A 12,741-nucleotide genomic window follows, 5' to 3' on the forward strand; every position below is an offset into this window, starting at 1 on the left:
TTGCTCTGGTTGAGGAGAGACCAATCATTGCATCTAGATAGCCACTTGCAAGCTTTTAAGATCCCAGTCATTATTCACCAAAGTAGGACGTAGAACAGTGTTTTGTGTAGTATGTTGTGCCAATTGAGGTTGATTTTCCCTGTGACCATGGTCCCGAGCCTATAGGTCCAACTACTCACTCCTTCAGGGTAGCTGGCTGTGGCCAAGAAGCCACCACAAACTTGTCCCTTGTCAGCTGTACTATACACCTGGACATTCTTATAGCACATACAAATACATAGGTAGAAAAATAGCCTTCTAACCCTATGCATGGTCATGGCCACACTTCCCCCTGCATAGACATACCTGATCATTCAGCCTGTCACCCATCTATCCACTCATAGATCAATGCTTGCCATCACTAACAACACAGCACTGTACATGCAAAAGGGTTCCTCTTTGTTGTCTGTACCCCCCATGTACCTCTCTGTATCTTCCACTTCCTTGATGCCACTGTGTTGATCACTCACATTTGGTACATTGTCCTTCCTTTCACCTAAATCAATACTTGTCTCTACTTATCTAGCAGTGTTCCTTCCCCTCATCTCCCAACCCTGGTACCCAACAGAGAAAGTTTCCTTCCATATATAAACCTTTCCTTGTCTTTTACAATAATGAACTAATACAATATTTGTCATTCTGTGGCTGACTTATTTCACTCAGCAAAATGTCCCCCAAATTCATCCATGTTATGCAGCGTTTTGTAGATTCTACATTATTCTTTAGTATTGCATAGTATTCCATAGTGTGTATGTACCATAGTTTGATTTTTCACTCTTCTTTCATGGGCACCTCAGTTGTTTCTATCTTTTTGCTATTGTAAATAGTTCTATGATGAACATGTGTGCATATATCTGTTCCTTGTCCTGGGTCTCACTTCTTTAGGATATATACCTAGTAATGGGATTGCTGGATCAAATGGTATTTCTAATTCCAAATTTTTAAGCTCTTCTTGATCTACCCTTTGGAATCTTCTGTCCAGCTCTTTTACCTCATCATTTCTTTCATTTACTTTAGCTATTCTATGCCCAAGAGCATGTTTCAGAGTCTCTTCTGACATCCATTTTGGTCTATTTTTCCTTTCCTGTCTTTTTAAGAACTTTTTGCTTTCTTCACATATGATGTTCTTGATGTCATCCACAACTCAGCTGGTCTTTATCACTGGTGTTCAATGCACCATATCTATTCTTGACTTGATCTCTAAATTCAGAAGAGATATACTCAAGATGGTAGTTTGGTTCTTATGGACTTGTTTGAATTTTCTTTAGCTTCAGCTTGAACTTGCATATGAGCAACTGATGATCTGTTCCACATTCAGCTCCTGGCCTTTTTCTCACTGATGATATTGAGCTACTCCATTGTCTCTTTCCACAGATGTAGTTGATTTAATTCTTGTATATTCCATATAGGTCCACATGTATAATCATCACTTACGTTGTTTACAAGTGATTGTTGGTTTTGGAATACCACTGGCATAGCTTTCAGAATCACAGTGACATGCAAGCTACCACAGCACAACAAACTGACAGAAAATTGGTGAATTTTACCCCTTAAAATGTCCTAAATCTGTCCCTTCCATCGTGTTTACAACCAAGACCTTGTTGTTGTTGTTGTTGTTGTTAAGTGCCATCAAGTCGATTCCAACCCATTTACAACAGAATGAAAAATTACCCTGTTCTATGACATCCTCACCATCCTTGCTATGCTTGAGCCCATTGTTGCAGCCACTGTGTCAATCCACTTCTTCGAGGCTCTTCACCTTTTTCTCTGACCCTCCACTTTACCAAGAATGATATCCTTCTCCAGGGACTGGTCCCTTCTGAAAATATGAGAAAATAGGTGAGACGAAGTCTGGCCGTTCTCACTTCTAAGGAGCATTCTGGCTGCACTTCTTTCAGGATAGATTTTTTTTATTCTTCTGACAATCTGTGGTATTTTCAATATTCTTCACCAAAACCACAATTCAAAGACATCAATTCTTCTGCAGTCTTCCTTATTCATTGTCCAGCTTTCACAAGCATATCAGGCAATTGAAAATACCATGGCTCGGGTTGTATAACACACACCTTAGTCCTCAAAGTGGCATCTTTGTTCTACAGCACTTTTGCAGCATATTTTCCCAGTGCAATATGATGTCTGATTTCTTGACTATTGCTTCCATGAATGTTGATTGTGGATCCAAGCAAAATTAAATCTTTGACAACTTCAGTCTTTTCTCCATTTTGTGGTGTTCCTTACTGATCCAGTTGTGATGATTTTTGTTTTCTTTATGCTGAGACATAATCTATATTGAAGAATTTAGTCTTTGGTCTTCATCAGTAAGTGCTTCAAGTCATCTTCACTTTCAGCAAGCAAGGTTCTGTCATCTGCATATCGCAGGTTGTTAATGAGTCTTCCTTCAGTCTTTATGCTGCATTCTTCTTCATATAGTCCAGCTTCTCGTATTACTTGCTTGTATACAGACTGAAGGAACATTGGAAAAAGGATACAACCCTGACACACACCCTTCCTGATTTTAAACCATGCAGTTATCCCCTTGTTCTGTTTGAATGACAACCCCTTGGTCTATGCACAGGTTCCTCATGAGCACAATCAAGTGTTCTGGAATTCCCATTCTTCTCAATGTTACCCACAATTGTTATGATCCACACAATTGAATGCATTTGCATAGTCAATAAAACACAAGTAAACATCTTTCTGATGGTCTTTGCTTTCAGCCAAGATCCATCTGACATTAGCAATGACATTCCTCATTCCATGTCCTCTTTTGAATCCAGCTTGCATTTCTGGAAGTTCAATATCCTGCTGCAACTGTTTTTGAATTATCCTTAGCAAAATTTTACTGGTGTGTGATATTAATGGTATTGTTCAATAATTTTCATATTCTTTTGGAACACCTGTCTTTGGAAAGGGCACAAATATGGATCTCTTCTCACCTGAAACTCATATAGTCTCCTAAAATCCTACAGTATCTCTTCCCACTTGAGAACTATGTCATCTCCTAAAATTCTGCCAAATCTTGTTGTCTTCTGAGCCAGATGATTCTTTCCAAAACAACATTCTGCAAATTGTACTTAGATAGATATGCAGAGTCTTGAACATGGCTAATAATGTTTTGTCAGTAGGTCTCATATGAGAATGATTTTGCTCCTTAAGGAAATATTTAGAAATATTTTGGGTTATCACATTTGGAAGGTTGCTACTGGTATGTAGTACGTAGAGGCTGGGGTGCTGAACTTCCTACAGTGCATCAGACAGCTCCCCACAGAAAAGAATTTTCCAACCCAAAATATTAACACTGTTAAGATTGAAAAATTTTGTTCTGTGTGATCTGCCATGCCCAACACCCAGCTTCGTGTCCTGCCTCTTTCTATCTATTTATTTCTTTTTTTTCATAGCAGCAATCACCTCCTAGTACTTCAAATGAACCAAGGCATTTAGGCATTATTAGAATCTCCGCTTATTATTTTCATTCTATCTGGAATGCTTTCTCCTATCCCTCTGTCTACAGCTCTACCAAACCTCACCAACTAGCTAAACCCATTCTCCCTTCAGCCCTGAGCTCAAGAGTACTTTCTCAAGGGAGACTTTACTGCTAATCTAGACTTGTGGTCAGTCCCCTCTTCCTACACATAACACTGTTGTTTGCGTTACATCAAATCAAAATTCAAGGAAGGCAGGGAATCTTCAGCTTTTGTTTACCTTTGTAATCTGAGTGCTTCGTATAGAGTCTGGTTAGTATTTTGGGTGAGACAGTCAACATGAGTAAAGGCTCTGAGGCATAAATATGTCAGCATTTTTTGAGTATGGTAAGTACACTAGCAGGAAAAATTGAGTGTCCAGAAGCATGAACAATAAGACGGAAAAGGGATGGGAGGCTTTGGGTATTGGGTTTAATTAATGTGTAACATATATATATATATATATATTTTTTTTTTTTTTTTTGAGTTTCTATTGGAAAGTGCTAGCCCTTCCATGTATGTAGAACAAGCAAACCAGATAATTAAATCTGACTTTTTATTGTCTGACTTAGTCCAGTGGGCCTTGTAGAAACAGCTTGAAGCATCATTTCAATTTGCGTGCTTTTTATAGTGCACTGAACCCAGAGCCAGATGACCTAAGGTCTAGAGCTGGCTCTAACACTAATTTTCTGTTTTCATTGTGTTCCTTTGGACTTTGGTTTGTTTATTTGTAAAACAAGGGAGTTGAACTAATGAATCTATGCTGCCCTCCCAATTCTAACATTCTTTCATCATTTAGTCAGAGACAGTTTTGGCTAGCTGAGGTAGAATTTTGTAAGCCTTTTATTTTTAAGAATAGTATGAATAATGTTTGCTAAAAATGCAGCTGTTTACATGCCTCCATTATTAAATAGTAAATAGAATACTGTGAGAAGGGATGACTCTTGTATAACTAGGGGCTTTGAAATGTCCCCTTGTTATGGATTATTTTATATCATCGAAGATACAGGAGAGTGAATAATAGATTTCTTAACCTCAGGATATATCCTGAAGTAACTTTGTTTTCTAATAAATCCCTAGGGCAATTTTTTTTTTTCATAAGCTATCTGTAAAAATCGAAGTCTATAAATCATTGTGCTTCATCAAAGCTTTGATCTTATAAAAGCATTTAGGTGTTTGTTTATGCTGGTTTGCTAAGTGTTTATAGTTGCCTACAGGTCTGTTTAGTGCAGGGTTTCTCAACCTGGGCACTATTGACATTTTGTCCTAGAAAATTCTTTGTTATGGGAAGCTGTCCTGTGCATCTCATTAACAGTCCCTCTCTCAGTTATGAAAACCAAATGTGTCTCCAGACATTGCCAAATATCCCCCAAGGAGCAAAAATTAACACAGTTGGGAATGACTGCTTTAGTGCAGAACAATCTTCTTTAGCCAGGGTATACTGGCTGGATGGATACAAATATTACTGCTTGGTTACCCATTCAAATAAAACCAAGTATTGCCAAAATGATTCTTACCCCCCTCATTGATAGCTTAATGAACCTCTCTACTTTTTCTAAATGTTGGAATGCTCTAGGCGTATTCTAAATGAGACAGTCAGTGACTTCCTTATATAGGCAACAATTTTCCTGGGATATCTCAGTAAGTTGTCAAAAGAAATGCAAGAGAAATTGGAGTCTGATGATTCAGCTTGTAAATTCTCAGTGATACCTCATAATTTCCCAGAAGAAATAGTTCTGAGTCCTATTCCATTATAAGATAATGGCAGTGATAGTGGCACTGTGCTATTTTTGTGGTTGTTGCTATTGCTTTGAGTTCTCTGTGGTGCTTAGTTTAGATGACCTTCTAAGAGGTAAAGATTTTTTTTTTTAAGTGACTTCCTCCATGGCCCTTGAAGGATATCAGGGATTTTATCTTCAGCATTTTTCAGGTTATAATAATTCTCATTCTCAAAATTTGGTTAAAAAAAAGAAGAAAAAGAGAGAGGAGGAGGAGAAGAAGAAGCTGCCTCAGGTCTTTTGAAAGGAAACATAAGATGGTGTAGAGTGTGAAGTCTTTTTCTCAAACAGACTAAGGAGGCTGTAAAATGTATCAGTGTAATACGTACTCTTTCTGCACTCCTGTTGTGTAAGAGATCTGGTGACGTAGTGCCAAAGGCATTTGACTACTAACCAGAAGGCTGGCAGTTCAAACCCACCAGCTACTCCTTGGAAGGAAGACTGGGCAATCTACTTCTGTAGACATATGGCCTCGGAAACCCAAGGTAGGGTTGCTATGAGTAGGATTCGACTTTATAGCAGTGAGTTTTTTTTTTTTTTTTTAGTAATGATAACATACCCAAGCTGATGATCTTGACATCTAAGGTCTGGGTGTTCTTTAGGCAATCCTGTATTGGACAAGGTAATTTGATATAAAGTTAGCATTTGGAAAGGAAACAGAAACCAAAGACCTATGATAATATTGCAGATTGCTTTGCTAATTTTAGAGAAAGGTGCTTTCCTCTTATGTTGCTGGAAAAGAATATTGCTATTCACTTTCTTCCTTGTAATCCAAATAAACTCTCTCACACAGAAAATGGGAGCGCTGGTGATGCAGTGATTAAGTGCTCAGATGCTAACCAAAAGGTCAGAGGTTTTAACCCACCAGTCACTCTGCAGGAAAAAAGATGTGGTAGTCTGCTTCTGTAAATAGCCTAGAAAAGCCTATGGGACAGTTCTACCCTGTCCTATCGAGATGCTATTAGAACCAATTTGTTAGTGATGTGTTCGGTTTCTTTTTGGTTTCTTATCAGAAATAGTCCTAATATTTTAAGATATTTTACTTTCTTTCCAAAGTAGATTTCACTTGTGCTTTCATTTGAGATGGAGTAATAGGAACTGGATTTACACTGCCACCTAAATCTGCTGAAAATATGCACAAGATATACAGAAGAAAATTTTTCATGACACTGAGCATCAGGCATTGAAATATAGTGATCCCTGAGAGACAGGAAACAAATGACATGAGCCCTGTGATTGCTTAAGCTTGTTGCCTTGAGAAACTTTCAAGGCTGTAGTACATAGAGTGGGAACCCAGGAGGCACCCAGCAAACTCCTTGAGTTGAGATGATAGAGCTGAGAGTCTGGGGAGACCAAGGAGGCTAGAAGTCACAGAGTATGGGAGAGGAGAGGGTTGCACAAAGACCTCCAGAGATCTTCCAATGGGCCTCCTTATGTATTCAGCATAGTACCAACTAGCATATGTATGTGAGAAACCAACACAAACTCGAGGAGGAAAACAAACAAAAACCCACACACAAACAAAATCACCCTAAAGGATTAAAGGGGAAAGTACCTGGTGTCCACATGGGATTTAGAAAAAAAAGTCTTTTCCCACCAGGCAGACTGGAAAACAATGTAAATCATGGGCATTGGCTAGAGTACTCAGATGGGGCTTTCCTTGTTGTGTTGTTGTGAGTTGCCATCAGGTTGATTTGGCCTCATGGTGACCCCATCTCTGCAGAGTAGGACTGCTCCACAGGATTTTCGCAGCTGTAACCTTTGGGAAGCAGATCACTAGACCTTACTCCAGAGGAGCCTCTGGGTGGGTTTGAACCTCCAGCCTTTAGATTAGTAGTACAGTGTTTACTTAACTATCTGTGCTACCAGGGATCCTCTTGCCTCATTCCAAAAAAACCAGACTCACTGACATAGAGTCGATTCCAACTCATAGCAACCCCCTTTTGGTTTCCAAGGTGATAAACCTTTATGGAAGTAGATTGCCTTGTCTCATTAAAAAACCAAAAACCAAACTCACTGCCATCAAGTCAATTCTGACCCTTAACAACCTGCTTTGGGTTTCCAAGGCAGTAAATCTTTACAGAAGTAGATTGCCCAGTCTTCCATGGAGTAGCTGGTGGGTTTGAACCACCAACCTTCTGGTTAACAGTCAAATGCCTTAGGCACTATGCCACCAGAGTGCCTCATTGTTGTTGTTGTTATGTGCCATCAAGTCGGACCTGACTCATAGTCACCCCTTCTTAGGTTTCTGAGGCAGTATCACCACGGAAGTAGATTGCCCAACCTTTCTTCTGAGGAGTGGCTGGTGGGTTTGAACTGCCAGCCTTCTGTTTAGCAGTCAAGTGCCTTAGGCACTATGCTACCAGAGCTCCTGCCCTACACAGAAACAGTACTCCAGACTTGCTTTAAAAATGTGAAAATAAGACTTGAAAGGATCAAACTCTTTCCTACTAACTGCATCCCAGAAAAAAGGTAAAGAATATTTATAAGAATATTAAAATATCTAGTATTCAATGAGGTCAAATTCATGATATCTGCCATCTAACCAAAACTTTCTAGCATGCACAAAACCTGATAATTATGACACATAATGAAGAGAAAAATCAATCAATCAAAACTATCCAGAACTAAAACAGATACAAAAGCAAACAAGAAAATTAAAATAAGTTATTTTAACTCTATTCCATACATTCAAGAAGTGAACTTCAGACCTGCAAGAGAGTGAAAAAAATTTGAATTTAGAAAGGAAAATTATAATATCTGACATGAAAAACACATTGGATGTGACTAACAACAGATTCCCATACTGACTACCATTGAGTGATTCTGACTTATAGTAACCTATAGGACAGAGTAGAACTTCCCCACAGGATTTCATACACTGTAAATCTTTACAGAAGAAGACTGCCACATCGTTCTTCTGTGGAGAGGCTGGTGGGTTTGAACCACCAACTTTGGGTTAGCAGCTGAACTCTTAAGCACTGTGCCACCAGAGTGCCTTAACAACAGATTAGTTATTGGGGGAAAAAAATGATTACTTTAGTCTAGTTCTTAGTAAATTTGAAGACATGTCATTGATGTTAGATGCTGTCTGGGTGGCTGTGACTCAAGCAACCCTGTGTACAACAGAACAAAACACTGCCCAGTCATGAGACAGACTCACAGTGTTTGCTATTCTTGAGCCCATCATTGCAGCCACTGTGTCAGTCCATCTCGTTGAAGGCTTTCCCTTTTTTTTACTGACCCTCCACTTTACCAGCATGTTATCCTTTTGCAGGGAATGGTTCCTTTTGCCAACATGACCAAAGTAGGTGAGACTAAATCTGACCATTCTCGCTTCCAAGGAGCATTCCTGCTGCATTTCTTCCAGGGCAGATTTGTTAGTTCTTCTGACAGTCCATGGTACCTTCACTATTCTTCACCCACACTACAACTCAAAAGCATCAACTTTTCTTCAGTCTTCCTTATTCATTGTCCAGCTTTCACACAAATATGAGGTGATTGAAAACATAACAATAGAAACTATCCAACAAAAGCAGAAAAAAATAATTTAAAGGAATAGTTGATCAATGAGCTGCAGGAAAACTTCAAGCAGCCTAATTAAATATACCTATAATTAGAGAATCTGAAGGGGTGGTGTGGACAGAAAAAATGTTTGTAAAATTAATGACTGAGAGATTTCAAAATGTGATGAAAACTATTAAGCCACAGATCCAAGATGCTCAACAAAACCCCAAGTACAAGAAACATGAAGAACCTTCACCAAAAATCATAATCACATTGCTCAAAAGATATGACAAAAAGAAAAACATAAAAGCAGCCAAAAGAAAATGAATAAAGATAAGCACGAAACAGATTTCTCATTGGAAAAAAATGCAAATGAGGAAAGAGTGGAGCAATATCTTTAAAGTACTGAAAGGGAAAAAAAGCTTAGAATTCTAGACAGTGGAATATTTTTTAAATATGAAGGTAAAATAAAGACATTTTCAAACACGCAGAAACTGAACACTTCGTCATCAGTGGACCTAGAGTATAAATAATGTTAAGGAAGTTCTTAAAGTGGAAGAAAATGATACGAGATGAAATATAGATCAACATAAAGGAATGAAGATCACCATAAATGGTAATTTCATGATCCTTTTTTTTTTTTCCCCAATCTTTTCACATTCCATAAGCTGGAATATGAGGGTACTCCTAATTAAGCTTTAATTTTTCTAACAAAGAATACGTGCCAAGGTGGTGTTGTTGTTATGTACTGTCGAGTTAGGGAGGTGGAATACAATGAAAAAGACCTGGTCTTGGAATGACTAAATGGAACAGAGCTCTCTGATTATCTGGACCATTTACCTGAAAAATGTTACCAAGAAACAAATATATTATGGTTTTACTGATACTGCAGATGGAACTTTACCTTAATTAGTAAATATTTAGTAATTTTAAAGTTTTGCCTTAAAAAGGAAGCTCTTTAAGCAACTTGATTTTTTTTTCCCCTTCTACATGAAGAGACAGCTGATCCAGAGCTTTCTATGGAAAGGCTATTTTTCTCACCAGTCTTTGTGTGTGTGTGTGTGTGTGTGTGTGATTTCTGTAAAATTTTACAGAGCAAATTGGCTTTCCATTCAACAACCCATGCACATTCTGTTTTGTGATGTTCACTGTGATCACTACAATGTGCCAGCATTCGTCCCACTCCCTCCCTGCTTCCACGAACCCTTCCCTTTGTCCTTCCTTCCCATTCTGATCCACATTCCTAGCTCTGTCCCTGGGCAAATTTCTCACCAATCTTAAATGCCAACTCTCATATATTAACAACTATATGCATGGAGGAAACCTTTGTGAACTGTCTGTTCCATTAGTCTATTTATCTATCCACCAATATTATGATATTCGTGCACCAATTATGATATGCTTATACTAACACAATATCTGGTCAGGCAAATACTGAAATTTTTTTTTCTCTTTTCATAAATGTGTTTTGGTTCTTGCTGGCATATTGACTTACCAAACAAATATTTTAATCAGTTTTTAAAAAGTAAGTGAAGAGATTATTAGGCATTATGGCTAGATTACTTTAGTTTAAAACTGGTTTATTATGGTTGGATATATGTAGAATTCTCTAGTCCTTTCACATGGGATGGTCTTAGAATGTCTTTTCATCATCACAACTATAGTGACAAGAGTAGACATGGGAGTGAGGAGGTGACATTTTGACTTTCTGGCAGGGCTCTAGGGGCTTGATCTCTTCCATCTGCCCTATGGATTCCCCTAGAACTAAGGCAATCATCTCTCACTTGGTTGCCATTAACTTCAGTAATTTTGGTCTATTGTTGTTGTTGTTGAGTGCCATGGAGTAGATTCCAACTCATAGTGACCCCACAGGACATAATAGAACTCCCCCATTAGGGTTTCCTACCCACCAGCCACTCCTCAGAAGGAAGATGGGGCAATCTACTTCCGTAGTGATACTGCCTCGGAAACCCAAGGAGGGCTTGCTATGAGTCAGGTCCGACTCGACGGCACATAACAACAACACAACAATCATTATGGGAGCAGATTGCCAGGCTTTTCTCCTGCAGAGCCATTGATGGATTCAAATGACCAACCTTTTTGTTGGCAACCTAGTACTTCACCATTGTCTCACCAGGGTTTCTTTTATTTATTTATTTATGGTGTAAACCATGTCAGTAGAACATCATTACTGTGATCACATTTAAATGTGTATCAACTGCACACTGAAGGCTCCTTCAAGACATGGACAAGGTTTATCTTTATAAAGTTCTCAGAGAATAAGTATACAGCACTGAATTTATTCATCAGTGTTTTCAATTCTGTGGCTCCATTTCAATACTGTTCTATTCTCTAACAACTTATTTCTTTAATTTATTTAACATTCATCACTTAGCTGTTAAGTACCTACTTTGTGCCAGTTACATCATAAGTGCTGAAAATTTAGCAGTAAGGAAATAGATACAGATCCTTCTCTCATGGGAAAAATTAATGTTTAAATGAAAAGAAATTAAAATATATAATTTATAATTATGTTTAATGTTATGAAGGGGGGAAATGTGGGTTTATGTAAAAATAACTAGAGAGACCTAATATATTTTACATGTATTAGAGCATATTATCATGGACAAATGAAATCTGATTTTACTTATATCAAAATTTATGTAGCAAACTGAGCATAGATTTTTTTTTTTCCAGTAAATAATCCATGCATTCATTTACTCCACAACATTCATGTTCTCTGAATAGTATCATGGCTGGATATTGAGCTCATAAAAATGACGAAGACTCAATACCTGTCCTTGGGAAACTCATCTTGCAATAGTTCACATAATTAGCAATACTTCTCATTAAAATAATTGCATACAAAATGAGAACATGCATGTATCATTTTTCTTTTTCATTCTGTTTTAGATGAGGATAGGCATTCACTCAGGCTCTGTGCTAGCTGGAGTTGTTGGGGTGAGAATGCCTCGATACTGCCTGTTTGGAAATAATGTCACCCTGGCAAGCAAATTTGAATCAGGAAGTCACCCTCGGCGCATCAATGTCAGCCCAACCACTTACCAGTAAGTATTCTCTGGCCTCCTTCATCCTGTCTTTGGCATTGCCTTGAACTGATAGCCTGTCATTTGTGGAATTCTGCTCTGTTTCTTGATTCTATCATTCTCCAAGATATTATAAGTAGTTCTGTCCAATCTGAAAGATAGTAATTGGGGCACAGTCTTTTATTTGCACCCTGAGAGAGCATACGGAAAACCTGACTGAACTGAGAGGTAAATATGGGTTTGTTATTCCCCACAGTCTGTCCTTGAGATATACTTGTTCAAAATATAGGAGAGCAACTGCTGCATAACACTAAAAACCCCAATATTTTCAAAATGTTTCTCATTGTTTATACAAACTAAGAGAATAAGAAAGGAAAGGTGGTTATCTCTGTCTTCATTCTTTTGAGTAGTAAATACAAATAGGAATTCTCTAAAGTTAATTATATACTAAGTACAGAGTAAAACTTCAAACTGTTTATCTAAAAGGTCCAATTTTACAACTCTACACATTTCTGTCCTCTTCCCGAATCCTTATTTTGCACCTGGTAGATGTCATCTCCTTCACTAGATATTAAGCTTCCCATGGGCAAAGACCATGTCTGTTTTGGCTCATCATTATATCCCCAGAATTTATGATAAGTATTTAGCATATAATAAACATACTATAAATATTTGTTAAATTAATGAAAAAGTGCATCAATATATGGAACTTTTCTGAAACATCTAGCATATAACAATACAGAAAGCTCTTGGTCTGTCAGACCTTGGCTATATGCTGGACATTGGTTCTAAGCTACTTAATTAGTACCATGTTTTAGATAATTTAGAAACCATAATTGGAAAGTTGTAGTTGAAATAATGACGATTGGTTTTTTTCATTGACTTGGCTACCAAAAAAAAAAAAAAAAA

The 12,741-nt window shown here is 37.8% G+C and overlaps 1 protein-coding gene across 1 annotated transcript in view; it reads left to right on the forward strand.

Annotated features, from left to right (window-relative positions):
- GUCY1A2 (guanylate cyclase 1 soluble subunit alpha 2) overlaps window positions 1–12,741 on the forward strand; it is a 413,092-nt gene that overhangs the window by 360,032 nt on the left and 40,319 nt on the right. Inside the window, exon 7 of the mRNA XM_042781668.1 lies at window positions 11,699–11,853. Coding sequence (XP_042637602.1) covers window positions 11,699–11,853 — 155 coding nt within the window. The remainder of the gene's footprint in view (window positions 1–11,698; window positions 11,854–12,741) is intronic.

This window comes from Orycteropus afer, unplaced genomic scaffold (assembly GCF_000298275.1).
Source record: "Orycteropus afer afer isolate SDZICR_OR568_19922 unplaced genomic scaffold, OryAfe1.0 scaffold00147, whole genome shotgun sequence".
In the NCBI taxonomy this organism is placed as follows: Eukaryota; Metazoa; Chordata; class Mammalia; order Tubulidentata; family Orycteropodidae; genus Orycteropus; species Orycteropus afer.